The sequence below is a fragment of the Pleurodeles waltl genome, chromosome 11 (genome assembly GCF_031143425.1).
Source record: "Pleurodeles waltl isolate 20211129_DDA chromosome 11, aPleWal1.hap1.20221129, whole genome shotgun sequence".
Lineage (NCBI taxonomy): Eukaryota > Metazoa > Chordata > Amphibia > Caudata > Salamandridae > Pleurodeles > Pleurodeles waltl.
Genome location: NC_090450.1, coordinates 943,567,219 through 943,594,402, shown reverse-complemented (window position 1 = coordinate 943,594,402; position 27,184 = coordinate 943,567,219). Strand labels below are relative to the sequence as shown.

Sequence of the window (27,184 nt, the reverse complement as noted above, 5' to 3'; positions counted from 1 at the left end):
GTGTTGTAGCCTCCCTCCAAGCTGTTTCTCACTGGAAGCCGCGCACTTCAACTGTCATCCTGAGGAGAATGAGCAGTGTTCCTGAGGCGCTTTGTTTCATAGAGAATTCTTCACGGTGTGTGCACACCAACTACTTTTTCCCTTTTGAAGAAGCTGAATTTCTTCCTTCTTCCAACAACTTGCTATCAAGCTTTCTGAAGAGAATTCGTTTTGGCTTACCAGAACTTCAAGCAACTGCAGTAAGGAATTATTTTGTGCGATTTCCAGACTCGCCAATATATATATTTACATATATATTCAAAGAACTCTTCACCTTGCAGAATTGACAGTCTTAGAGACAAACCTCAGTGCTCAGACTAATTCCTAGAGACTGTGATTGAGAAAATTGAACCTTGGGAAAAGATCCAGGTTAGGAGAACGATAGAATTGGGTGATTGGTTAGACAGTTGAATGTGCAGTAGGAATGTACTTATATATACTCTTATCACCCGTCTGCACGTCCCTCCTTTAAAGAAATCCCAATAGGAACAAAGATTCAGGTTACAGAGACACACACTGAATATCCTATCTGCAAGTGGGAAACACAGGCAGGAACTGGATCTGGAGGCGGTCTCTCTTTTTCTATTCCCATTCCCCTTTCCCCTAGCAGATGCAGGGTTCAGTTAATAAGTTAAAGTCTGAGCACGCATCTGTTGGAGGGAGTTGGGTAAAAGGCATCTGCTCCTGCGGAAGTTTGATTTAATGGTTAATCTTCTGACAGGCGGAGTCCTTCTGACAGGTCGGGGCCTTTGGTACAATCACTCCAGCACCTCCACCCGCCAGCACAACTACTGCTGGATTTCTTCCAAAAATGTGGCGGGAATCTAGTAGTACCCGTAATATAGTGGGCGGAAGACTGACGGCACTGGAGGTCTTCTGGCAACCATGGCTTTGGAGGTCTTCAAGGAAGACCGTCAAAGTCATAATGAGGGCCAATGTCTTGAATATTGGCTTTGAAAAGGTCAATGTGTTTTCAATGACAGTAGCAGACAACTCTTTTCCATTTTGCTGCATAGCAAGCTCTAGTGGTAGGTCTACGGGCTTCTTTAAGAATGTTCATACATTCAGGTGGCAAGTTAAGGTAAGCAAACTCTATGACCTCAGGAGCCAGATCACCAAGTTGAGAGATTTGGAATCTGGGTGCCTGATTTCTTCAAGGTTCTGAGTGAGAAGGTCTGGCCTGTTGGGGAGCTCCTCTGGGGAACTACAGAGAGGTCTACTAGTATTGTGAAACAGGGATGGCGAGCCCAAGTGGAAGCTACCAGGATCATTGTGAGAGATGTTTGTCTAAGCTTTCAAACCAGAAAGGGAAGGAGAGGGAGAGGAGCAAAAGCATAGGCAAATATGCCTGACCAACTCATCCATAGTGCATTTCCCTTGGATAGTGGGTGTGGGAATGTGGAGGTTAAGTTTGGGCATTTTGTGTTTTCTGCAGTTGACAAAAAGGTCTATCTGATGGACACCCTTCTCCCATCTCTGGAAGTATGGGAGGAAGACTTGTGAGTGGAGTTCCCGCTCGTGGAATTGCTGTTGCATCCTACTGAGCAGGTCTGCAAAATCGTTGTCCATGCTTGGGAGATATTCTGCTAACAGATGAACGATGTGACATAAAGCCCATCTCCAACTGGTATGTAATAGTTGTGATAGTTGCAGAGACCGTGTCCCCCTCTGTTTTGGCAGATTGTACATGGCTGTCATGTCATGTTGTCTGTCCAGACAAGGATAACCCTGTGAATGAGGTGAGGAAGGAAAGCTTTCAAGCTTGAAGCTCGAGGAAGTTGATATAGAGACTCTGGTGTCTGATGTCCCATATGCCTTGTACTGTGTGGTGTGAACCCCATACGGTGAGTCTTGCATCCGTTGTGAGAGTTATGTGAGGAATAGGGTCGAGAAAAGGCCAATCCTTTAACAAGTTGTTGGTATTCCACCACTGAAGAGTGAGGAGTTTGGTGGTCTGTCAACACTAGATCCTCTAACTGACCATGTGACTGAGGCCACTGGTGAGCTAGACATTCCTGTATCAGATGCATGTCGGACATGGGGCACTATGGCGATACAGGAGGCCATCATCCCTAGTAGGCGTATGAGCGATCTCACTGTTATCTGCTGATTTGTTTGAAATTGAGGAAATAGTGTTTGTAAATTCTGAACTCTTGCAGAATTGGGGTAAGCTAGCCCTACCCGTGTGTTTAGGGTGGCCCCTAGAAATGGCTGTATCTGTAGAGGTTGTAGATGGAACTTGGGAATGTTGATGGTGAATCCTAAGCGGTGAAGCAGATCTATTGTAATCTGACTGTACTGTTGAAAAGTATGGGCTTTGATAACCCAATCACCCAAGTAGGGAAATACATGTATCTTTCGTCTGCGCACATGGCCCGCCACTACTACTAGACACTTTGTTAATACTCGAGGTGCAGTATTCACCCTGAATGGAAGGACTTTGAACTGATAATGTTTTCCATCCATCACAAACCTGAGGTATTTTCGAAGTGTTGGGTGCATTGGAATGTGAAAATATGTGTCTTTTTGACAAAGAGCTGCAAGAAAGTTGCCTTGTTGGAGGAGCAGGATCACGTCTTGGAGTGTGACCATATGAAAGAGCTCTGACGCGATGTAGCGGTTAGGGGACTTAGGTCTAGAATGGGACTGTAGGCAAAATTGTCAATGTTTCCTTTATAATACACAAACTACAGGGTCGGTGCAATATACTTAGTAGATTTTTATTTTTTTTAGTGGTCATATAAGTATGGTACATTTTACAAGTTTTTTCAATTATTCTCCTGGTCTTCTTTTCTCTTCTCTCTAGGGGACCTCTCGTTTCCAATAACAGTCACTTCTGGTGGGTCACAGAGTACCTCTGGGAAAGAAAAATAAAGAATCCTAGTCTCAGGTAAGTGGGTTACCATAATTTTGGGACAAGGTTACTAAGGAAGGGAGTGGGTGGCGTTGTGAGGGAGGGATCACACCGGTGCCATCAGGATTGTACATTTATATGTGCCTATAACATGCATAGGTGCCTGTGATAGTGCTTTAATTTGTATTTATAGGTGTAAGCCCCTTTTGTTGCTCACTCCCCCTCTCCTGTTTTCCCCAATAGGAGAGTCCAGCCCACAAATCACTCATAACTTGTGCAGCCACGTTCCTCCAGGAACGTGGCTGGACTGTTGGCGTGTGGTGTTCTGGGTTCTTCCTTCCTTTTACCTATCCTCCCCTCGTTCCTCCGTCACCGCCTCTCCTCGCTCCTCTCTTTTTCCTCACTCCTCTATCTCATCTCCTCGCTCTGCTCCTCTCTCCACTCTGTCTCCTCTCCTAGCTCCTCTCTCCGTTCTGTCTCCTCTTCTAGCTCCTCTCTCTTCTCCTGGCTCCGCTCGGTCTCCTCTCCTCGCTCCTCTCTCTCCGCTCTTCTCCTCGCTCCTCTCTCTCCGCTCTGTCTCCTCTCCTTGCTCCGCATCCTGGAAGTCCGCCCCGCTCTCCGCCCTCCTTCTCCTTAAAGCAGCCCCGGGGCATCTTCCCGTTTCGTCACGGGTTGTTGTCCCAAAAGAACGAGTTACTTACCTTCGGTAACGACTTTTCTGGTGGATACATTAGCTACCTGTGGATTCCTCACCTGATGAATACTCCCATGGCGCCAGCATTCGACGGAAATCTTCTTACTAGTCTCTGCACGTCGACGAGGACGTCACTCTAGCCCACGCGACGCCGTCTGACGTCATACAGGCAATAAAAGGTCCTCGCCGACGTGCCGATGACAGTACCAACATTTTTTACGTGCATGAGAATAATAATAACCCAATGTAATGAAAGAGCAAAGCAACATCTCTTAATATTGTAAATCACACAACATTGCAATAAAATAGCTGTAGATTTAATATAACCTTCTTTTTTTTTTTTTTTTTTTTTTAAAACAAATAAATATATTTATACATACGAATCATGTATATACCCAATATATATATAGATTTATATATAAATATACACATATATACAAATATCATATATGCAAAATGTATTGCAACTTTGAAGACCAAAAGGAGCACACTCAAGGATTGCTTGGAGAGACCAAAAAGGCAACGGGGAGGCGGGTGGGACCGTGAGGAATCCACAGGTAGCTAATGTATCCACCAGAAAAGTCGTTACCGAAGGTAAGTAACTCGTTCTTCTGATGGATACAACTACCTGTGGATTCCTCACCTGATGAATAGAGTCCCAAAGCAGTACCACGCCCGGCGGTGGGTGCCTAAATGGTCAAACCAAGAAATCCTGCAGCACTGACCGTGCAAAATGACCGTCCCTTCTGACCTCAGAGTCCAAACAGTAATGTTTCACAAAAGTGTGAAGGGACGACCAAGTTGCGGCCTTGCAGATGTCGACCACAGGAACACCCCTGGCCAAGGCCGAAGAGGCCGACTTAGCTCTGGTGGAGTGAGCTCTAATGCCCTCAGGCGGATCCTTCTTTGCCAAAGAGTAACAGATTTTAATGCAAAGAACAACCCACCTGGAGAGTGTTCTCTTGTGGACTGCCTTTCCTCTCCTCTTGCCCACGTATCCGACAAACAGCTGATCCTCCAGCCTGATATCCTTCATTCTGTCGATATAGAAGCTCAACGCCCTTTTTGGGTCCAGGCGATGTAGTCTTTCTTCCTCCTTTGAAGGATGAGGCGGAGGATAAAACGTGGACAAAGTGATTGTCTGAGCCAAATGGAAGGGTGAAACAACCTTCGGAAGGAAAGCAGCCTTGGTCCTCAACACCACCTTATCCCCATAAAACGTTATATAAGGGGGTTTAACCGATAAGGCCTGCAACTCACTCACTCTCCTTGGAGATGTTATAGCTACCAGGAATACTGTTTTAATAACCAAATACCTTAAGGGGCAAGAATGCATAGGCTCAAAAGGGGACCCCATAAGGAAAGTCAGGACCAAGGACAAATCCCATTGAGGCATAACGAATGGTTTTGGAGGATATTGATTCAGAAGACCTTTCAAGAATCTGAGAACAATAGGGGATTTAAATAACGATGGTTGGTCTGGAAGACAAATGAAGGCTGACAAGGCCGACAAATAACCCTTAATGGTAGCCACTGCACAACCTTTCTGCGCTAGAGACAGTGCAAAAGACAAAACATGTGACAGATGAGCATGTAAGGGATCAATCTGTCTCTCTCCACACCACATAACAAATTTAGACCACCTATTAGCGTAGATAGATTTAGTGGAGTGTCGCCTGGCCGCTAAGATAACATCCACTACATGAGGCGGGAGAGAGAAGGAACTCAGGTTGCCCCGTTCAATCTCCAAGCATGTAGGTGCAGACTCTGGAGGTTGGGGTGTAAAACCTGCCCCTGCGACTGCGAGAGGAGGTCTGCCCTGAGAGGGAGACGGAGCGGAGGGCACATTGAGAGTTGGAGAAGGTCGGAGTACCATACCCTCCTTGGCCAATCCGGAGCTATTAAGATGACTTGGGCCCGGTCTTGGCGAATTTTTCTCAACACTCGAGGAATCAAGGGTATGGGGGGAAACGCGTAAAGCAACTGGTCGCACCAGGTTATCTGAAACGCGTCCCCCAACGCTCCCTGCATCGGATACTGGAGGCTGCAGAATAACGGGCAATGCGCGTTCTCCCGAGTGGCAAACAGATCTATCCAAGGAAACCCCCACATCTGGAAGAATAAACAGACTTGATCTGGATGGAGACGCCACTCGTGGTCTGCCGAGAATTGGCGACTGAGACTGTCCGCACGTACATTCAAGACCCCGGCCAGATGATTTGCCACCAAGCAAATCTGATGGTCCTTTGCCCAGGACCATAGCCGAAGAGCTTCTCTGCAGAGAAGGTACGACCCTACTCCTCCCTGTTTGTTTATGTACCACATCGTGGTAGTATTGTCCGTCAGGACCTGTACCGACTGACCACGAAGGGATGGGAGGAAGGCCTTGAGAGCCAGACGTACAGCCCGTAACTCCAACAGATTGATATGAAACACCTGTTCCTCTGGAGACCAAAGCCCTTTGATCTCCAGATCCCCCAGATGAGCTCCCCATCCTAGGGTGGAAGCATCCGTTATGACCGTGGCCACTGGTGGCGACTGCGCGAACGGCTTTCCCTGTGAAAGATTGTTGCCCGCAATCGACCACTTCAATTCCACAGCAGCATCTCTGGAGATCTTGACAGTACCTTCTAAATCTCCCTTGTGTTGAGACCACTGCCTTCGGAGGCACCACTGAAGAGCCCTCATGTGCCAGCGAGCATGCGTGACCAACAGAATGCAGGAGGCGAACAGACCGAGCAGACGAAGGACCTTGAGGACTGGAACTACCGCTCCATTTCGAAACATTGGAACCAATTCCTGAATATCTTGAATCCGCTGAGGCGGAGGAAAGGCTCGACTCAATGTTGTATCCAGTACTGCCCCTATGAACAGGAGGCGCTGAGAGGGCTCCAGGTGAGATTTGGGCACGTTCACCGAAAAGCCCAGGTCGAATAACAACTGGGTTGTTGACTGCAGATGATGCGACACAAGCTCCGGGGACTTGGCTTTGATCAACCAGTCGTCCAAGTAAGGGAATACTGCTATCCCCTTCCTTCTGAGCTCCGCCGCAACCACTGACATCACCTTTGTGAAGACTCGAGGTGCTGAAGTAAGACCAAACGGGAGGACCGCAAACTGATAGTGCTGCGACCCTACCACAAACCGGAGATACTTCCTGTGCGACTTGAGTATCGGGATATGAAAGTAAGCATCCTGCAAGTCGACAGACACCATCCAATCTTCCTTGTTCAACGCCAAAAGCACCTGTGCTAGGGTCAGCATCTTGAACTTTTCCTGTTTGAGGAACCAATTCAAGATCCTCAGATCCAGGATTGGTCTCAACTGACCATCCTTTTTGGGAATCAGGAAGTATCTTGAGTAACAACCTCGACCCTTTTCCTGCTCTGGGACCAACTCTACCGCGCCCTTTGAAAGGAGGACTTGAACCTCCTGTTCTAGCAACAGGAGGTGTTCTTCTGAACAATAAGATGGGCGGGGCGGGATGAGAGGCGGGAACTCCCGAAAGGGAAGGGCGTAGCCTTTCCCCACAATGCCGAGAACCCAAGTGTCCGTGGTGATAGACTTCCACTTGTGGAGAAAATGCTGTAATCTTCCCCCTACAGGAGAGGAGTGAGTGGGAAACGGTGGAAGCCTAAGGCTGCTTCCCCTGCTGCACCCCCTCCAGAGGACGAGGAAGAGGCAGAGTGCTGTTGAGAGGCTCCTCTGGTACGGGCCCCACCCCTCCCCCTCCCTCTAAATGACCTATAGGGGAGGGAAGAGGCGGGTTGCTGGAACCTCCCCCGAAAGGAAGAGGAAGAAGAGCCACGCCCAAATCCCCGAAACCTCCTGAAAAATCTAGAAGAGGCAGAGGAAGAAGGAGCTTGCAGTCCTAACGATTTGGCTGTGGCTCTGCTCTCCTTAAATCGTTCCAAGGCCGAATCTGCCTTGGCTCCAAACAGTCTGTCCCCATCAAACGGGAGGTCCAGCAGGGTCGACTGCACATCTGCCGAAAACCCTGAGTTTCGGAGCCAGGCCTGTCTTCTTGCCACCACAGCCGTGCCCATCGCCCTGGCCACCGAGTCGGTCGTGTCCAGCCCAGACTGGATAATCTGGGTCGCGGCAGCCTGGGCGTCCGAGACCACATCCAAGAGACCCTGGGGAAGCTCCGTAAATGAAGACGAAATATCATCCATCAGAGCATGGATGTACCTCCCCAGAATGCACGTTGCGTTGGTGGCCTTCAACGCCAAACTGCCTGACGAAAATATTTTCTTGGACTGCGCATCCAGTTTCTTGGAGTCTCTGTCTCCAGGCACCGTCGGGAAGGAACCAGGCGCTGACTTTGAGGAACAGGAGGCTTGCACCACCAAGCTCTCCGGCGTAGGGTGTCTAGAGAGAAAGCCAGGGTCAGATGGTGCAGCTCGATACCTCCTGGCCACAGCCCTATGAACGGCCGAGGAAGACACCGGCTTCTTCCACACCTCCAACACCGGATCCAGCAAAGCCTCATTAAATGGCAAGAGAGGCTCAGCTGCAGCAGAGGCCGGATGCAATACCTCTGTCAGCAAATTCTGCTTCGCCTCTGCCACCGGCAAAGGCAGGTCCAAAAAGCTCGCTGCCTTCCTCACCACAGCATGAAAGGAAGCAGCCTCCTCCGTATATTCCCCTGGAGATGAAAGGTCCCACTCAGGGGAAGTGTCCAGCCCACTGGCTGTATCCAGACCATGTAGTCCGTCTCCAGAGTCCTCAATCTCTCCCTCCTCTAAGACTCGCTGGTACTCCTGCTCTTCTAAAAGACGGAGAGCACGCCTCCTCGAATGAAGTCTCTCCTCGAGTCGACATGACCTCCGCCGACGTCGAAGAACGGCGCCGATCTCCAGAAGCATCTGACGCCGCATCCGGCACCACAGGCAGCTTCGGCGCCGAGGTAGGAGCCGGAGGACGAGGTCTTGGAGCCGATGGACCAACCGGAGTCACAGGGCAAAATCCTGACTTCGACGGAAGGGCAACCTCCGGGGCCGAAACATCCGAAGCCACCGGAGCGGCCACCGGCGCCGAGCCCACATTCCCAAAAGGGAGAAAGGGCATAAAGGGTGCCGGCCGAAGAGGCGCAGGATCACCCAACGAAAAGGCCAAGGGCCCCGAAGGACCAGCCGGAGCAGCTCCTGGAGCCATCTGCTGAAAGATGGTATACATCGCATTAAGAAACGCGGTACTATCGGCTCCAGGAGTGGGAAAAGCCGGATACTGGGGTGCCTGGATCGAGGGCGACCCCGACGCCGGCCTCGACGTCTGCGACGCCGGAGAAAACACAAGAGGCTGCACCACCTCAATCACTGACGCCTGACCAGGCGAAGTCGGTGACGCCGGAGAGGGCAACGGCGTCGATGGATGCGGCGTGACCGTGGGGCTGACCTCCCAAGTCCTCCGACGCCGAGCCGAAGGTGACCTCGAACGAGACTCCTTGCTGGAATGACGTCGTGAGTCTCTACGGCGCCGGGAGTCTCGATGACGCCGGTGAGACCTTGGCGAAGAAGACTTCTTATGATGTTTCTCCTTCTTCTTTGACTTTGCCATGAATAACTTGGCCTCACGCTCTTTGAGGGCCTTCGGATTCATGTGTTGACATGAATCGCAAGTCGAGACGTCGTGGTCGGAGCTCAAACACCATAGACAGTCGGAGTGAGGATCTGTAACTGACATCTTGCCCCCACACTCTCGACAGGGCTTGAAACCCGACTTCCTCTGAGACATTATTACCGCAGAGAAGACTACGCAGCAGACAATACACTGTAACCACGAAGGTAACAGTAGCTCCCTCGAAGATAACCGTTTCGAATGCACGGAAAAAAGGGAACTGTCATCGGCACGTCGGCGAGGACCTTTTATTGCCTGTATGACGTCAGACGGCGTCGCGTGGGCTAGAGTGACGTCCTCGTCGACGTGCAGAGACTAGTAAGAAGATTTCCGTCGAATGCTGGCGCCATGGGAGTATTCATCAGGTGAGGAATCCACAGGTAGTTGTATCCATCAGAAACGGGTGATGCCAGAAGTGCCGGGAGCGCACTCATCACGGTATCCCCTTTACAGGGATGTAAAAATCCATCCTTTTTGGGGATTAGGACATATAGGGAGTATACTCCTGACCCTTGATGGTGTAGAAGGATGGGTTCTATAGCTCCTTCGTGAAGAAGAACGTGAACTTCCTGCTTGAGCAGTGTTTGATGCTCCAGTGATAACCTGTGGGTGTGAGGTAAGATGTTGGGAGGTGTGGTAACGAGCTTCAAACAGTAGCCATGTTGGATAATGTCCAACTCCTACTGGTCTGATGTTATTGACTGCCATGTGGCTGTAAATGCCCCGACAGGTGTTATATGGTCAGCAGAAATGTGAGGGAAGTCAATGTTTGGTGGTGTTTGTTCCACTCATGGGGAAGCACCTTTGCTTCTACCTTTGGCATTTTTGCCCCTGTGGGAGCCTCCATAGTAACCTCTGGAGGAGGAATACTGATTCTGACTACATTAGTAGGAGGAGTCTGAAGAGGTAGTTTTTGAACTCTCCCCCTCCCCCAACAACAGTTAAAGCATTGAAAGGAGCCTCAAGGTGTAGGTGTTTGGAGGGCCCCCACAGATTTCGCCATGGCAGTGTCTTTTTAATTCTCTCAAGGGTCTCGTCGACCTGCGGCCCAAAGATATTTTCCTTGTCAAAGGGTTCATTTAGGAGATTTTGTTGTACATTTGGGTTGAACCCTGAAATACGCAGGCGTGGTGGTGAAGCAGGATGCTAGCATTAATTCCTCTTTCTGCGGTGTCAGCAGAGTCTAGGGCACAACGTATGAAAGTGTTCGATATAAGCTTGTCCTCTGCAACAAGTTCTTGTCCCCTTTGTCTTTGCTCACCTGGAGAAGGTGGAGGAGCTCCTCCATTTTGTCCCAGTGAGCAAGGTCATATCTGGGAAGCAAACCCATTGAGTCGTTGATACGCCAATGGTTTACAGATTGGGCGGCAACCGTTTTTCCCACTGTGTCAATGCACTTGGTCTCCTTCTTCAGTGGAGAGGCGTCACCGTTAGCTTGTGAATTAGATCTTTTATGAGTGGTGGTAATCACTAGCAAGTCTGGTGGTACCTGTCCTCTAATATATATGGGATCTGATGGAGAGGCTTTATATTTTTTTTTATCAACCCTGGGTGCGATTACTCTAGCCCTAACAAGGTCTTAGAAAATGTCATCCGTGTGGCATAACATGCCTTTTAGCATAGGTAAGTACTGAGTGCTCCATGGCTAGATAACAGGGTTTCAAAAAGGAAACCAGTTTCTATGGTTTCTTGTGAAACCGCATGTCATGGAAGGTAGCAGCCCTACCTATTACCTCCCGATATGCAGTGGAATCATCAGGAGGGGATGGACGTGCTGAGTTTAAGTCTGGATCAGTGCCTTCTGGAGGATCTATATCATAGATGTCCAAGGGGTCATTATATTGTGGTGTCCCAAAAGTGTCATCCTCTGTATCGTGTCCACCTGTACCATTATCAAGGGATCCTGAGGTGAGATGTGTAGTGGACCTCCTTGTGCATTTTCTTTCTTTTCAGTGGAGTAGGTGAATCAAGTGCCTCTTAAAATACAGCTGCCTTTTTGATGATGGCGGTATTGGAGCCGGAGACTTTGTGAGGATATGTCCAGTCTGAGGCTGAATCTGTATCCGTTGTTACCAAGCGTCCAATTTCTCATGTACTTTATAGAGTATAGGCTCCACTGACTTTAAGGTGAGCTTTTTCGGATCCAAGCAGTGCTTGTGTTTTGTGCCGAAGATCCACTCAGCGTTGAATCAGTGGATGTCGACGGTCAGCTTGGCATCCGTTCCATTACCAGCAGGGCATTCTATGGAGCACTTGCTAGAGAATGGGTTCCAAGGCTCCAGAGGGTGAGGCTCTGTGGGGGGCCACGGTCAAAGCATGTCAACTAGACGACTGATTGAACCTTGATACACAGAAACGTAAAGCACAATCAGAAACAACACCGTTGAGGGTTAAAGTGTATTGGGAACTGAAGATATATCCATAATAGTCTTGACCCGGAGCACAAGCACACACGTCCGAACCTGACAACAGAAAGAAAACAATATAACAATGGAGTTGATGCCCATGTGCAGTATCACCCAGAAGGAGACGTCACTCTACCCTGTGAAAGACCTCTTCGAAGGAAAACAACCTGCACACATCCGGATCCAACACTGGATGGCAGGAGTATGCAAAGCATGTGTACCTACAGCCACACATGCCTCAAACACATTATTTCTTCTTCCTTTTGTTTCCTCCAGTTGTGTGTGCTTGAATTAAGGGTGCAGGTTTTAGGAGTATGTTTTACGACTGATGCAATTATTTCATACACTTCAGAGAATCTGGGAACATTAAAATCATATTTGATCTTTTGGTAGTGTTTATTAATGTCAATGATTGGAGAAATAAGAATCTTGGCTAATACTTACTATAACATTTACCCACAGACACAGAATGGGTAAAACCTTTTGCTAGATCAACCAATTTTCTAACTAGACCGTATTGATAGAGGGTGAACTGCCCAACACCCCAGGCTTTAAACAATCACTGCAAAGTGTAGTAACTGGTATCTGTGAAGAATGATGTCACCATGCACATGTGATAGTACTGACAATATTACACAAACCTTTCCATAAACCAAGAAAATTGTTAGCTGCAAGGTGTCCCATTGTTATGTTTAATACCTTCAGCAAATCTTCTTTTTTACCCAACTTTACTTTAATGCTGGGTTTTTGAGCCCTTAGTTACAATGTTAACAGCACAATTCCTAGTCCCAGAATACAATGTGATGCCAGTTAAAATGTAAGGACTTCCTTATAGTCAACAGGATAACCTAAACATTTCAAAACTGGCTTAAAACTTGATGGGCACATGTCACTTTCATATAAGGCTATAGCATATAGTGCAGAAAAACACACATGACATTGAAAGTTAAATGCCACTAGTGGACTGCAATACCTATTGTGCTATTCACTATAGTGGCAGTGGAAACATGGCTTCAGGCCTACCCTGTGTAGTCCGACATGCAGCAACTGAACCCTGCTGCACAGACCTGTTAAAATCACCCTTTTGATAGACAGGAAAACTGTATTTTTAAATTTAAATGTCACCCCTACCCGCATCTTGTTTCCCACAAGGTAGGTTGCATAATATTTAAGAATGGAACATGGGGGACATTAGATATGGCACAGGACAACACTGTCACTGGTCAGACTGAAGCTGGTGCCTGGGAAAAGTCAAAGTATAGGTTACAGACTATAATCTATAACGTTTGACTGGTAGCAACCACAGACTCCATTCAAAGACTTATTTTTATATTTAATAAAAATAAAATATGATGGTGGATTCTGATATTTATTAAATATATATAATGTACCACTTAGAAAGGTAACTTTACCCTGTCTAAAGCTGCTGGAAGGTCATTTGCATTTGCTCTCCAACTGCCTTGTCAGTTCTTGCCTCAATTAGGTAACAAAACTGCTCCCAGAGAAGAGACAATGGTCTGGGTATTGGGAGTTGTTTTCTTCCTGCTGCAACAAGACCAGCTAGGGTGCACTTAGGAACTTCAGCAACTGGAAAGGGGCCTGCTCTTCTAAACGTAAATATAAAGGTAAACCTGGAGGATGCAGCTCTTTGTCCCACTAGCTATGTTAGCACTAAACAGAGTGGGAGGAAAGCTACCCTCACAACTGGTTTTAAGAGACTGCTTAGGAAGAGACTGCTCATTTTCCTGACCACGCCTCTGCATGGGTGCACAGACTCTGCATAAGGGGAGAAGGGCATCGCCAAGTTGGATTCTGAGAGAAAGGGGTACTGTTGGACTGTTTGCAGTAGGGCAAACGTGAATGCCAAAATTGTGTAGGGTTGCTTCAGGAACTTTTACCCCATTAGTTAACGAGTGGCCAGGAGTCACTCACACCCAACAGCTTGTGCCAGGAATAAAGGTGGCACCGTAAGGAACATCCTCAGATCTCTTTCTGGATCCACAGAAGATCAGAAGAGGACTGGACCTGCGGTCTGTGATCTTGGAAGGAGCCCTTATAGACTTGACTTGCTCCCTTTTCTAACCAGGACAAAAAAGTTGACTCCAGGGGTCAGCTGGCTCAATTCCTGTGTGGCTACAGGGACACAACAAGCTGCAAGAGGCATTTTCCTGGAAGTACCCCGCTCATCAGTGGTAACTGTACCTTGACTGGACTTTGCTACTGCCTCTGCCAGACTCCCTGAGAGTCTCTGAGTGCCATATTCTGAGATCATGGGGATCTTAGAAACTTATTCCTATGAATGTTTGGGCACCAGACGAAAGTTTGGAAGCTTTGAAAAACATTTTCTCCAGACCATCAGGGGGACCTGCAGGAAAAAGTATTCACGTGGCAATTTCACTGCATCAGATTGATTTTCAACTTTGTTCCATTCAAGGCTTTTAGCACCTCCGAAAATAACAACTATGTCCAATTATGAGTTAGGGCTTAGAAAATTATCAGCGAGAAATCTCCACAGCTCCAGCGGGATCAAACTGCTTCAAAGCATCTGGCCTCTTGTTACATGATGGCACTCCACTCACAGAGTATTTTTCTTATCAGAAAGTAGCAACGTGCCTTTCTGGGTTTCGGACTTTGACTTTCACTGGGACCAGTAAATTTGTATTGTATTTTGTACGACTTTTCCTACAGTGTATGTACTGCTTACTTTACACATTACCCTTGATTTAAGCCTGACTGCTTCTTGTCACATTATTAGGGATTAAGCATGTCTATTTTATTTATTTTGTGTGAAATTTAGCAGGTGGTGGCCTTGTCCATTGAGGTGGATATTTGCCCACCCTAAATAATAACCCACTTTCATACAGGAGTAAACTTCCTTACATGTTTGGGATTCAGGAACTAGTTCCACTCCTTTTTTGTTTGTTCAGAAGGGACCTGAACAAAAAGGCACTGAGGGCTGGATGGCAGAGATGATAAAAACCTTAGAGAACAGTCATTTTGCACAATATTCAGCACCCCTCTGTCCGCTATTATTTTCTTCCACTCATCCAGTTTTCTGAGGCTTTACCCCACTGATGTGGAGAAAGGAAGAGCAATAAGCAGCAGCAAGTAACACCTGAGGCGGTATTACACACAGTGCCCAGAGGGCGCAACTATTGTGTGCAACTGTTTTCTGCACCTCTTGGGCATTATAGTATTAGAGAAGAAGATGCAGATGCTCGTGTCCCCTCTTCTGTAAAACAGGTAGCACTGGTGCACATACGACCGCAATGCTATCTTCAGAGGATGTTCTCCCATTAGCATGGTGGTGTGACCCCATGGTAATGAAGGAAAAACTTTGCCTCTGCACTCGGGTCCTATTATGGACATGGGTGCAGAGGCACAGAGGCCATCAGGAGGCACACTGACCTTGTGCTACAAAAAGGTGGCCCAGTCGGTGCGCCCCATGAGTGCGACCCTGCAAGAGGCCCCCCATGGATCCCCCAGACATCCCCCTGCAGGAGGGTGAGGTTACTCACTGCTGCTGCCGGCATGAGAAGCTCTTTCCTCTCTTTAAAGTTCAGTCGGGTGCCACCTGTTAAGAGGAAGACAGTAGACGATTCAAACAGCCTCTCCATATTTCACTGATGCACTGCCCTGGGGCAACGCTAGTTTACTGCTGCAATGAGGGCAGTGCATTAGTTGTAAAAGGAAGATCTTGCCCTGTTTGCCCTTGGTGCACCAGTTTAAAGGTATCCATAGTGCAAGCAGGTTACATAATAAGGGCCAGACTGGAGACCATCATCCCATCCCCTTTAGCAATACCGCTGCAAAATCCAGCCTGTCTTCATGAGGCAACTGCTCCTAAATGTGATGGAGCAGCTCTCACATGGATCTATCATAACATCCAAGTAGCGCAGAGCATTCGCTGTCATCATGGCAGTTCCGGATGTAGCACAGAACTTTCTAACAAATGTGCCCATTTTCTTACTATTCTTTTCAGCCAGTTATACTGAAGACAATTAGAAAGAAAATGAGGCAAACCCAGTAACCCTTGGACCTGTCTACATAAATATATATCAAAATTGTGTTGGCCCCATGGGGAAGTATAACTCTTGACTTCCACAGCAAAAGTTTTAAAAAATAACTCAAAAGCTTTTTTTGTAGCAATTTAACCTATCGCATTCTTTCACCTTTTATTTAATGAACAATCTCAAATTAGTTATGCAAGAATGATAAAAATAAATATAAATTCTAAATACAATAAGTGCTCCTAGAGTGACGGGGCAGTGAGGGTGAATAATGTTATTAAGGTGCCACAGTGTTATGTACAGACAAAATGTGCTTAAAAAGTTTATGATCTTCACAGAGACCCCTATAATGCAGGTGTCTAGAAGTCACTATTCGTTTTGACATGAATCCAGAACCAATCTTGTCGATGTTTCAACCCAGCATATGAGAACAAATCACGAATCGGTCATCATCAGGACATATAGGTTTTTTAATAGGAAGCACCATAGAAATTTTCTGCGATTAATCGCACGTCAAAATTGTATCTCTTGGTATGATGGGTCATTCCATCATGAAACCACACTTTTTTCTTTGGCGTCCACTTATTTTTCATGAATCTTTACTCCTGGCTCTATGTTTCATAAGTTTGAATTATGTAAGACCACTCTTCTTTTTTATAGATCCCTTATTTTCACTTTGTTGTGGCAAGCCGGAGGACAACAACTTAACTCTTAACTTGTCCCCAGGCTTGCCACAACAAAGTGAAAATAAGGGATCTACGAAAAAAAGAGTGGGAGAGGGGGAAAAGCGTAAGCAAATATCCCTGACCAACTCATCCACAGAGCATTGTCCTTGGACTGTGGGTGTTTTGCCATTTTTTGTTTTGATTTGTTGCTTACAGATCTATTTGACGTGCTACCCATTTTGTGAAGTATTGTTGAAGGATTTGTGGGTGGAGTTCCCACTTGTGTGTTTGTTGATGCATCCTGCTTAGCAGTTCTGCTAAGTGGTTGTCTGTCCCCGGGAGATATTGTGCCTCTACGTGAATATGGTGATGAATCGCCTATTTTCATAGTGTTTGTGCTAGCTGGGACAGTTGCTGAGATTGTGACGAATTGTAGTTTGAGTATCTTTATGACACTGTGGGAATGAATTGGCTTTGATGAGCTAATCTTCCAAAAAAGGGAAAACATGAATTTGTTTTCTTCTGAGATGTGCTGCAACCACTTCAAGGCATTTTGTGATTACTCTGGGAGCAGTTGTGACTCTGAATGGTAATACTTTGAATTGGCAATGTTTTCCTGCTACTACAAATCTTAGGTATTTGCAGTGTGCGGATGAATGGGAATGTGAACATAAGCATCCTTTAGATCAAAGGCTGTCATGAAGTCTCCTGGTTATAATAGAAGAATAACATCCTGAAGATTGACCATATGAAAATGTTCTGATAGGATGTAGTGGTGTAAGGGTGTGAAATCTAATATTGGTCTGAGAGACCCATCTTTTTTGGGGATTAGAAAATACAGGGAGTAAACTCTTGTTCCTTGGTATTGCAATGGTACTGGTTCTATGGCTCCTTTTAGAAGACGGGAATGTACTTCTTCTTTGAGAAGAGTTAGATGATCTTGTGTGTATATTTGGAGGAGTGGAAACGAGCTCCAGACAATAACCATTTTGGATAATTTGAAGTACCCATTGATCTGTGGTAATTTGAGTCCACTGGGGGTAAAAAAAAGTTGTAACCTTCCCCCTACAGGAGTGGTATGTTTTAGTATGGTTTCTGGTAAGTCATTGTTTACTGACGGATGAGGAATCTCTAGATGTAGATGGTTTTCCTCTTCCTTTATTATTGTTTCCTCTATATGACCTTCATGTAATGCATTCCCTTATATCCTGAGGCCCACTAGGTGAAGGTGGTGAACTAGGTAGTGTGAACCCTAAATGAGAGGGAGATGTGGATGGAGTATGTTATAGAGAAGTAGGTAAAGGTGGAGATGTGCGAATATGAAAAGAAGCCTTTTCTTTGGTAGTCTTCTTTGGAGGTGCAGAGGAATCAAGACTTTCTTCAAAAGTTAATTTTCTATTTATAGGTGGCAGAGGTGATGTTATAATCCGCCCTGTTCATTGCTGAATTTGAAGTTGGCGCTGCCTAAAGTCCATAACTTCCAAAATTGGTTCTACCTGTGATGTAGGGGATGTTATTGACTGTCCAGAGTCGCTGAAAGTCTTTTGGTGTTTTTTTCGATTCCAAAGGTTTTTTCGGATTGAAAATTGTTGGTGCCAAAATAGTAGCTGTCTGTTGTCTCTTTTTACGTGCCGAAGTGGTCGGCACCAAAGCACCATATAGTTTTTGTTTTGCCAGTGCCGCAAAGGAGGTACAGGAGGTTGATGCTGAAGATTTCTCTTTGGCTTTTTTTCAGTACCGAGCTAGTATGCGGGGAATCTGAATAAGTTTCTCGGCTCCGACAATGGCTGGAAGGCAGTGGTGGACCGGTGACCTCTTTCATGGTTGTTTTGTCCGATGGGAAAGGGGGCTTTACTTACAGTTTGTGCAGGTTGCAATGGTTGACTCTCGACAGCAAATCAGAGTCTGAATCCTGAACGGAGAAGACCCCCTCTTGTTCAAAATCTTCTTGCGCGTGCTCGTCTCAGGAAAATGTCCGGTGTATTCTCTGGCTGTCGAGATGCCATTTCCATTCGACAAGCCCTTCGGTCTCCAAGCGTTGAAAGACACAAATTACACACCTGATGTTGGTCGGTGTGTGCAAACTTTGAATGGCATTGAACTCGTCGGCAGAGAAAAACAATCTAACAAAGGACTCAATGCCCTTGCGCAGTATTACTGAGCCGCTCGATCCCTTGACTCAAAAACTTTCTTCGAACAAAAACAAGTTGTACTACTCCAAACCCACACTAGATGACGAGCTTATGCACAGCATGTGTATCTACAGCTACACATGCAATCGAATATTAAGGTTTATAAAACTGCTCGGGTTGGCACGAAGAGGTTACATTTTCTAGTTACCTGGATCTACCATGGAATCATGAATCCAGACAGAATTTGTGAATCTAAGTGAAAAAATACAGACACACTAATGGACTAGGGAACTTTTTCTCCCGTCATCCACTGGGGATTAGCAGGTTGCCAAATCTGCAGAGCCTCGATTGACTGATAGTCAGAAATGTTTTTGTTGCCACAGCCTTAACCCAACACGTGCACCAAGCATTGAATTGTGAAAACTAAAAAAATTACATATAAGGGAGGAAGAACCTATCCTGATGACCAGGCCGATGTGCGTGGCTGGCCCAAAGGGACTCCAGGGCAATAAAAATATTAGCAAAATATAATTTTTAATCACAAGATTCATGAACTGTATATTGAATTTACGAATCCTGACCTCTCTTTGGAACATGCAGACTCTCTGTACTTAAACATTTGTGAACCCAGCATAGGATTTGAGAATCCTGCAACAAAAAAAAAAAAAAAAAAAAAAAGAACTCAAGAAAAAAGTATTTAGTGTATTTCTGCTGCACTTGACGTCGAGCTTAGCTGCATGCAGAGGGGTGAGAGCCGGGTCAGATCTCATACCAGGCGGGGGGGGGAGAAGTGCTAGGGGTTGGGGGAAATCATACTGTGTATGGCCAAAAGCTATGCACAGCGGGGTTTGTTGCCTGTGGAGCGTTGGACCAGGCCCTGGATCCAAACCATGCAAGACAACCATGTTGCGGGTGTTGGCCAAGACCCCAGCAACGCAAGGGCAAATTATGCTGAACCATAACTCCATAACCAAATGCAATTCTTATGACCTCACAATATTAATACGAATAAAAACACATAAAATCAAAATGTATTTAAATAACACAAAATCAAACCAATTAATGATAATACATTCATAGTCTTCTCTGTCAAAGTGGTAAGGATAATGTGTCACGTACTCTCATCTGTAAAAAGATGCACAAAATTGTAATTGCATCAGTTTCATTAAGGGTGAAGGAGTAAATATCACATTTGGTTATGTAAGTTATGTTTGCATGGCTGCTAATGTTAACTTGCAAATTTCAGTGTTTTTTGGTTTTAAGTCGCAACGATAACTGCATTTTAACCGTGTTTTTTGTCAGTTTCTGAGGTTGTTTTTATACACACATTGAGGTGTTATAATCAAGTTTCAAGTTTATATATTACCATACATTAGCTAATTAAAACCAGTTATTAGTATGAGAACATATATAAACTCTACTTCTTGTAAAACACATAATTTACTATGTGCACCTATATGGTTCAATATACGAAAACTACATGGATAATTCAAAATTATATATAAAATAAATTAGGTAATAAATAACAAAAATTCTTTGAGTTGTGGTTATAACACATTGAGGTATTATAACCAAATCTAACCATAACTTTGTTTTAAACTTTGTTTTTTTCAGTGACTATGTAAGTGTGTATGCAAGGCCCCCTGGAGGTGAGCTCATTTTACATAACTGTGCCTTATCTTCTATAACTGCCACATTTAGGAACACCTAAATGTGATTCTGTGTAGAGTATGTACTACACAATACAAATATGGTGGCTTAATGGTACAGATTGTCTTAACAGACTATCCTAAAAAACAGTCACTGTGTGCACATCACAAATTAAAATGCCCTTTGGCTCACTCGTAGCAATGTTGGTAGGGCATGCAAGGGCATTTGTTCTTAAATGGTTGTAAGTTTATGTTTACACATTATTAAATTAATCAATTTCAATAAATACTTCTCAATGTTGGTGTGCAATATAATATACTAAACTGAAAAACATACAAATGCTAAAAAGCATTTACAGATTTAATTAAGAGTTATAGCTCTACAGTATGTATGATTAAAGGTCATTCCTTCCATGTTTGGCTGCTTTGGAGAAACATCAAACGCATGGCCCTTCACATAGAAACACAGACCTACCTAGCAAGAACAGGAGAGTCAAGTGTGTGAGATACAGATAGAACAAGAAAAGTAGATTAAGACTAACCTGAAGAATGTGAGACAGACACACCCAAGAGCCGGGGTAACAGAGATAGAAAGAGAAGATTACACAGAGACCAAGAAAGGGGGACACAGAAAGACCACAAAAATGAGACATGGAGAGTCTAATGAAAAACATTTAAGACGTTCTGAATGCAAGAGGAAAGGTAACACACTGAGCAAGGATAGCAGGAAATGTAAAATTTGCCAATGAAACCGGGACCATAGGAGAGAAAAGACTGAGGAGAAAACGAGAAAATTAAGTGGAAAAGGTTGTGCCACCAAGCAGTTAGCTGTTAACAGGAGAAGTGCCCCTTACAACAGGGTGTTAGTGGGATTAGAGGTGCCCTCCGTAAGTGGGCTCTTAGTTTGGACGCGCCTTCCTGGCAGTGGGCTTCTACCGGGAGGGAAGAAGTCCCTTGCAGTGGGCTCTTAGTGGGAAGGAAGGATCTTCCTTGCAGTGGGCTCCCAACAGAACAGAGATACAACCTGGTGGGGTGATCTTACTGGGAGGTGAAATGCTCCCTGGAAGTTGGCTTAGCAGAAGGGAGATGCTCCCTGGCAGTGGGTTCTTAAAAAGATGGAAGGTGATCCCTTGCAGTGATCTCTTCATGGGAGGAGCTTCTAGTGGGAGGGGAGATGCTCCCTTGCAGAAATTTGCACCTCACCTGCATAATGTCGATGGCAATGACCTGTGTCTGCACCCACTCCACGTTGTTCACAAGCCAGTGTACGACCTCGGCACTGATGAAGGTGTACGGTGAGAGACCCTTGTGCTCAGAGAGCAGTTGGATCCCGGTGCTGCGGCCCACAAAGCGATGGACAGAGACAAGAGGGAGGAACATAAGAAAAACCATTGTCAAGATTAGTGGCTAACTGAAAAATGAGCATCAGTGTATTGTATACAGACGGCAAAGAAGGCAATGGAGCTGGGAATCAAAGGGGTTAAAACACTCACGCCCAGCATCCACACAGAACATGCACCTATATACCACTCCCTTCATCCAGCGCTTCTACATGACCCACAACAGCAAGCACTAGTTTATCATTACTGTGCCACAAATTATTACATCGTCCTTCGAATCCAATTCCCTAAAAACATTTCTACACTCTGTCACTTTCCACATTTTCTGTACCACTCCATGACCCCAAAAACCTCCACAATGTTACTCAGCAGAACACCTGTATGCTATTTAACATACACTAATATCAGTCAATATACCTTTAAGTCAAAGTCCCTACTTTGCTACAGGAAGCATTCCAACACCACGCATGCCATCTTGTGCTCCTATATCATCCTCGACAGACAGTATTCCCACAGATGCCCCCATTTGCAATGCTACTAACTTAGTCAAGCAAATCTGTCCTCTCTACACCTGCCCATTCCAGCACTCTGCATCCAGCGCTTCTTAACTATCTTCAAGTTGGTGCTCCTGCCAAATCTGCTGCATCCCCTACTCCTACTCCATTTACCAACAGCAACACTCACACAGCATTCCCAAGAGAACACCTACGCCATCCTCCCTTACTAATACTCTTGAACAACCCCAGCCCTGCTGAGCTGTGCTACTGTCTACTTCTCGATAACTAGCATACACACACCACTTTCCAAACCACAACTCCTGCACTATCTTCTTCAATTACAACTCATACATCATCATCATCATCATCATCATCATCATCATAGCAAAAGCTTCTAAACCTTCCACAGCCAGTACCCCAACATCATCATCCATACCAGAACTCCTACATCACCCTGCAAAGAGTGCTCCTAACACTGTCCTCCAAAGTGAACATTCCACACCATCCCACACATCAAGGGCTCCTACACTGCTCAACACACCTTGCCCTCCCAATCTGTGACCAGAGCTAATACAAATTCTTGCATCCAGCACTTTGAACTATACTCCAGGCTGTGGTCATGCTCCATCCTCCACAACCAGAGCACTTACATCATTCTCTACAGGTAAAACTGTTACACAATCACTCACAGCTAATATTCTTGCACCATTCACTCTCACACCATCATTCATAGTCGGAAACAGAACTGGACGACCATCCCCCAAAAGCCAGTAACTTAACCACTATCTCCCACCAGCTAGCACTTCCACATCAGCACCAATAAAAAATCACTTCTACTCCATCGCTCAACGTCCACTACCCCTACACCACTGCCAAAGACAATATTTCACACCATCATCCACAACCAGAACTCAAGAGCATCTCCATCAGTCAGTTCTGACAACATCCCCAGTGATCAGTGCTCCTGAACCACCTTCATACCAGCCTGATTTCCAACACCTTCTAAAACTGGACAACACTCTTGTAGCATTGCCCAAAGACAACACACTTATGACACAACAAGGCATCTTACACAACCTCCCAAAGACCTTGCTCGATTCATATGCTGTGCATAGGCAGAGAACATACACGAACATCACACCCAGCACTCTGCCACCAACCATGCTTCCCAGCACTCTTCCTCTGGCCTTAACACTTAGGCTTCAGCGTAAATCCACACAAAACGTAATCCTTTACACCTCCTTGGAATCTGATTCCCCCAGTGGTGCTACTCTCCCCACCACAATCGAAACAGGCATATCACAAAATACATACGTTGGATTTTTCATGGCTTCCAAGATTTCTGCCAGGGAAGAGGATGACGTCAAAGTGCTTGCGTTCCCCGACACCTGCTGGGCACTGAAAGGGAAAAGACAGAAACTCATAATTAACTGGCAGGACAACAAACCAGCTACTGTGCGTAGCACTGCTAGAGTAAGAGGGCACTTGGTATTCTTTCCCTCTCACAGCAATCGACTGCCATGCTTAGTTAAAGAAACCAAAACCAAGCTGCCCAAAAAAACATCTCCCCAGACTGACTGGGGCTCAAGATCCAGTGTTCGCTTCCTATTATAAACCCTGCGTCCTGTGGTTAGAAGGGAATGATATTCTCATTCACTCCCAGAGACTGTGTGAATATATTTGGTTTATCATGTGGGAGAAACTAGATATTCACCACTACTGACAAAGTTATTTGTCTTGCTAACATACCTTCTCAGGGATATTTACTTCCCTCTGGAGCCTGTGTTGCAAACATTTCAGGTGCAAGCTGGCAGCATGAAAACCTTTTCAAAACCCTGTCACACTGCACGGGGCACCACTTCTAGCCCAGAATTCCCATTCCCACTATGCTGATCAGGCATGACAACACTAGGCACATAAATGGTGATGTATGTTGAACCAAAAAAACATCACTTCCCTGAATGTTCACAAACATAAGACAAGAACTCGAAGCAGGTGATACACAAATCTGTACCAGTAAACAAAATGGACACTTACCTGTAGTTTTGCAGGTTGAAGACTTTGCTGTATTCACAAGATGTGCATTATTCTACCATCTAGTGGTTGGGAGCAAAATATTTCTACTTTTGTCCTTTTTTCTTTTTTTTTTATGGTGGCATCCTCCACCATTTGGAGGTATGTTCATTCCCTTGTGACGCCAGATATGCCACGCAACCCCATGTGAGTGTTCAACATCTTCAGATTATTTTTTCCCCTTGGCAACCTTGTGTCCATGGTTGCTTGGGCTTCCTGTTTTGTTGCCTGCATAGAACTTCAGCCCTCCACAGTCTGTTTGTAAGGCAACTCATTTCTGGGGATATGGGAGGCTCGCAAGTAAAACTAGAAAATTCTTCAAGCAGCAAAACTACACCTACAGGTAAATAGCTATTTTGTTTTGCAGCGTGAATCATTTCTGCATTCGGATACTGTGGATGATTTTGCAGCGGTATCCTTTTCTTGGAGACTGGGTTCAAATGACTGTGCAAAAAGATACTGTTTGACCTACCTGTGCTTCCTTGTTAATTTGAATGTTCACAAAACTATGTTTTGTGAAGACAACCAAGTGGCTGCCATATATCTGTCATTAATAGAAATGTTTGCCAAGAAAGCTATGGTGGCTCCTTTTATCCTTGTGGAATGCACTCTACACTTTCTTTTCTATGAATGCCTACATTTGCGTAACACAACTGCATTGTTTGAGCTATTAATTGTGTGACTGCTTTTTTTTACTGATGTTTTCTTTCCCACTCGTGAGAGACTGGTGTTTGTCTGTTTAATCTGTCTGCCTCACGTTTTGCATACCTGGTAGATGTACTGCTATCAAGGCTATCTGTCTTTGGAAGGCCTTCTTTCAAATACTTTGGGCTGGTTTTGCCAGTGCATATGACTTTGCCCCTCTTTCTTTTCTTGTTGGGGTAGGGTAAAACATTGTAGGTGTGTTGTCCATTAGGATTTGTACAATAGTCCTCTTTACTTCGTGTTGTAGTGACTGCTTTATTTTTCAGGAGCCCCTGATGTTCAAGGTCCCCATGTGTGTTACCCATTCCATGTGGTAATGCATCCATGGTGATGGTCACCGATAAGAGTTTGTTGCACAAAAGATATGCCTACAGTTACATTGCTCAAATTCCACTACACCATATCCTTCAGTAATTTCAGTGTAACAACCACTAGATACTCCCAGGCCCCTGTGACCATTAACTCTGCAGCCATTCTTGAATCGGTCTCTTATGTAACCTGGCACGTGAGATCAATAAATGCACCAACCCATCATGCCCATAAGGTTCCTAACTGTGTAAGACTGACCCTTTTGTAAATGTGAGCTTGCTCTGCCAATGCAAGGATCCTTTTGGTTTTGGGGAAAACTTTTGCTTCCCTTAAATTTGCGCCTTGATCTTAAAAAACAAATTCCTTCTCCGGTACTGGTGGAGATTTTCGCAAATTTATTGCGAAGGTTGGTTTGTGCATTGTGTGCATAACTGTCTTTATGATCCTTTGGCCCTGTGTGAAAGAGATTGTTTTTACAAGCCGGTCTTCAGGTTAGGGCTGCACATGTATCCTCTGCCTTTTTAGGTATGCTGCTACTACAGCCAAACATTCTGCAAACACCCTGGGTGCTGACTTTATACTAAAATGAAGTACCTTGAATTGATAGTGTACCTGGTTCACAACAAAGTGAAGGGATCTTTTGTACTTTCTTCATAGGCACATGTAGCTAGATGCCCTTGTGGTCTATTTTCACCATATAGACTTTTGTCCTGCATCCCTGGAATGACCTCATGTTGAATGTTTGTAGTTTTATTAATTTATTTCAGAATCGGCGATCCAGATTTGGTCTCAGTGTCTTACTTAGTAGATTCCCTGACTGTTCTTTTCCTTTAGAAGTTGTCTATTGATGGTTTTTGCAGAAGTTACCCCACTTCCTGTCACAAACACTGTAGCTTTTCTTTTGCATGTTTTGTGTTTTTTGGTCTCATATTTGGAGGTGTTTTTAGGAGCACAACAAAATAAATGTGTTCAGTATCAAATTGTCAGAGATGATCCTCAGCTGCAGGAAGAAATTTCGAAATCCCCCCCCACCAACTGGTATTATTTTTAGGATTCTTTTGTAAGAGATAATTTGCTCGAAGAGCCTGCTCCTCTTGGACGCTGACCCCTTCCCTTAGCTCTGCCTTGAAAGGGCTGCTGAGCTATTGAGGTTAATTGCCATTCTGGTTAGTGCTGACTACTGTGCACCCATTTGCAGATATTATGTTAGTAGAGTCGAGGCCTGGAAAGCTCCTCTTCCTGGTGGCCTTCTCATTGAAGAAGTCCCCCTTCTTGCAGGACTCAGATAGCCTTTGTGGTCCATCCTTCGTTTGCTGGAGTGTCTCATGGACTGCCGTCAAAAGCAGCTGTTATGTCAAGGGCAGGCTTGAGGCAGGTGTGGATATAGCCTTGCCCTCCTCTTTCACAGAATTCTCTCTCTTATGGCATTATTCAGGAGGTGCTTCAATAGTTCCCCAATTTCTTTCCACTGTTTATGGGTATAGAATGTTAAGAAGAGTCTGGGTTTGCAATTCTCCATTGCATGGTAGCTACTCTCTCAACCTTGCTCCTCAGCATCTCTACCCTACTTCTTTCCTTTTCAGGTAGAAAGCCCATTGAGATTGGGACCTTCTGCTACTTCGTTACCCTTAGTATATAAAGGGTCCTTAGAAGAGTTCTCATATTTTTTCTCTATCCTTGGAGTTAAAGGTTTGCATGTTGCTGGTTCTTTCAATGTCTCTCTTCCTTGATCAAGAATGCACAGTATCACAGGGAGGTACTGGAACTTCTTTTGCAATTGCAATAGAGTTTCCATTAGAAAACAAGCCTGTGATGAATCTCACTACACCTCATATTTGTCAGCAACTCTTTTTATCACTGCATTGTACAATGCAATGCCATCAGGAGGTGATGGTCCCAAAGAGGAGCTCCTCTGGAGAATCTATGTTGAGGTCTATCCATTCTACCTTGGTGCTTTTGAGATCCTCAAACATCCCCTTATTTGTACGTCTCTTCCTCCATAAAGAATACTTTCTGCTCCTCTTCCTGTGGTTGAGGCATGGTTGGTGACTCAATTTCGACCAGCTCCTCCCCCTTGTGTGTTTTTTCCCTGTTAGGTTTTGCAGGAATTCAAAATTCTCTCAGTCATTGATGACCTCCTTTTTCTGGAGGATCGCTACTTCAAGGTGCTTCTTCTTTCTCTTGACCTGGAGC

The 27,184-nt window shown here is 45.3% G+C and overlaps 1 protein-coding gene and 1 long non-coding RNA gene across 11 annotated transcripts in view; one reads left to right on the top strand and one right to left on the bottom strand.

Moving 5' to 3' along the window:
* DEPDC5 (DEP domain containing 5, GATOR1 subcomplex subunit) overlaps positions 1-27,184 on the bottom strand; it is a 401,482-nt gene that overhangs the window by 109,517 nt on the left and 264,781 nt on the right. For 9 of the 10 annotated variants that reach the window (XM_069215090.1, XM_069215095.1, XM_069215097.1 and 6 more), the window contains 2 exons: positions 23,219-23,302; positions 21,271-21,403 (listed from right to left, as the gene is read on the bottom strand). In XM_069215090.1, coding sequence (XP_069071191.1) covers positions 21,271-21,403; positions 23,219-23,302 — 217 coding nt within the window. Of the gene's footprint in view, positions 1-2,778; positions 2,897-21,270; positions 21,404-23,218; positions 23,303-27,184 lie in introns of those variants that run through there. The other variant, XM_069215100.1, reaches the window with a different exon arrangement.
* Positions 1-27,184, top strand: part of LOC138266366 (uncharacterized) — a 73,635-nt gene that overhangs the window by 21,845 nt on the left and 24,606 nt on the right. The window contains exons 2-3 of the long non-coding RNA XR_011199494.1: positions 2,846-2,929; positions 20,033-20,067. This is a non-coding gene — a long non-coding RNA (uncharacterized lncRNA). The remainder of the gene's footprint in view (positions 1-2,845; positions 2,930-20,032; positions 20,068-27,184) is intronic.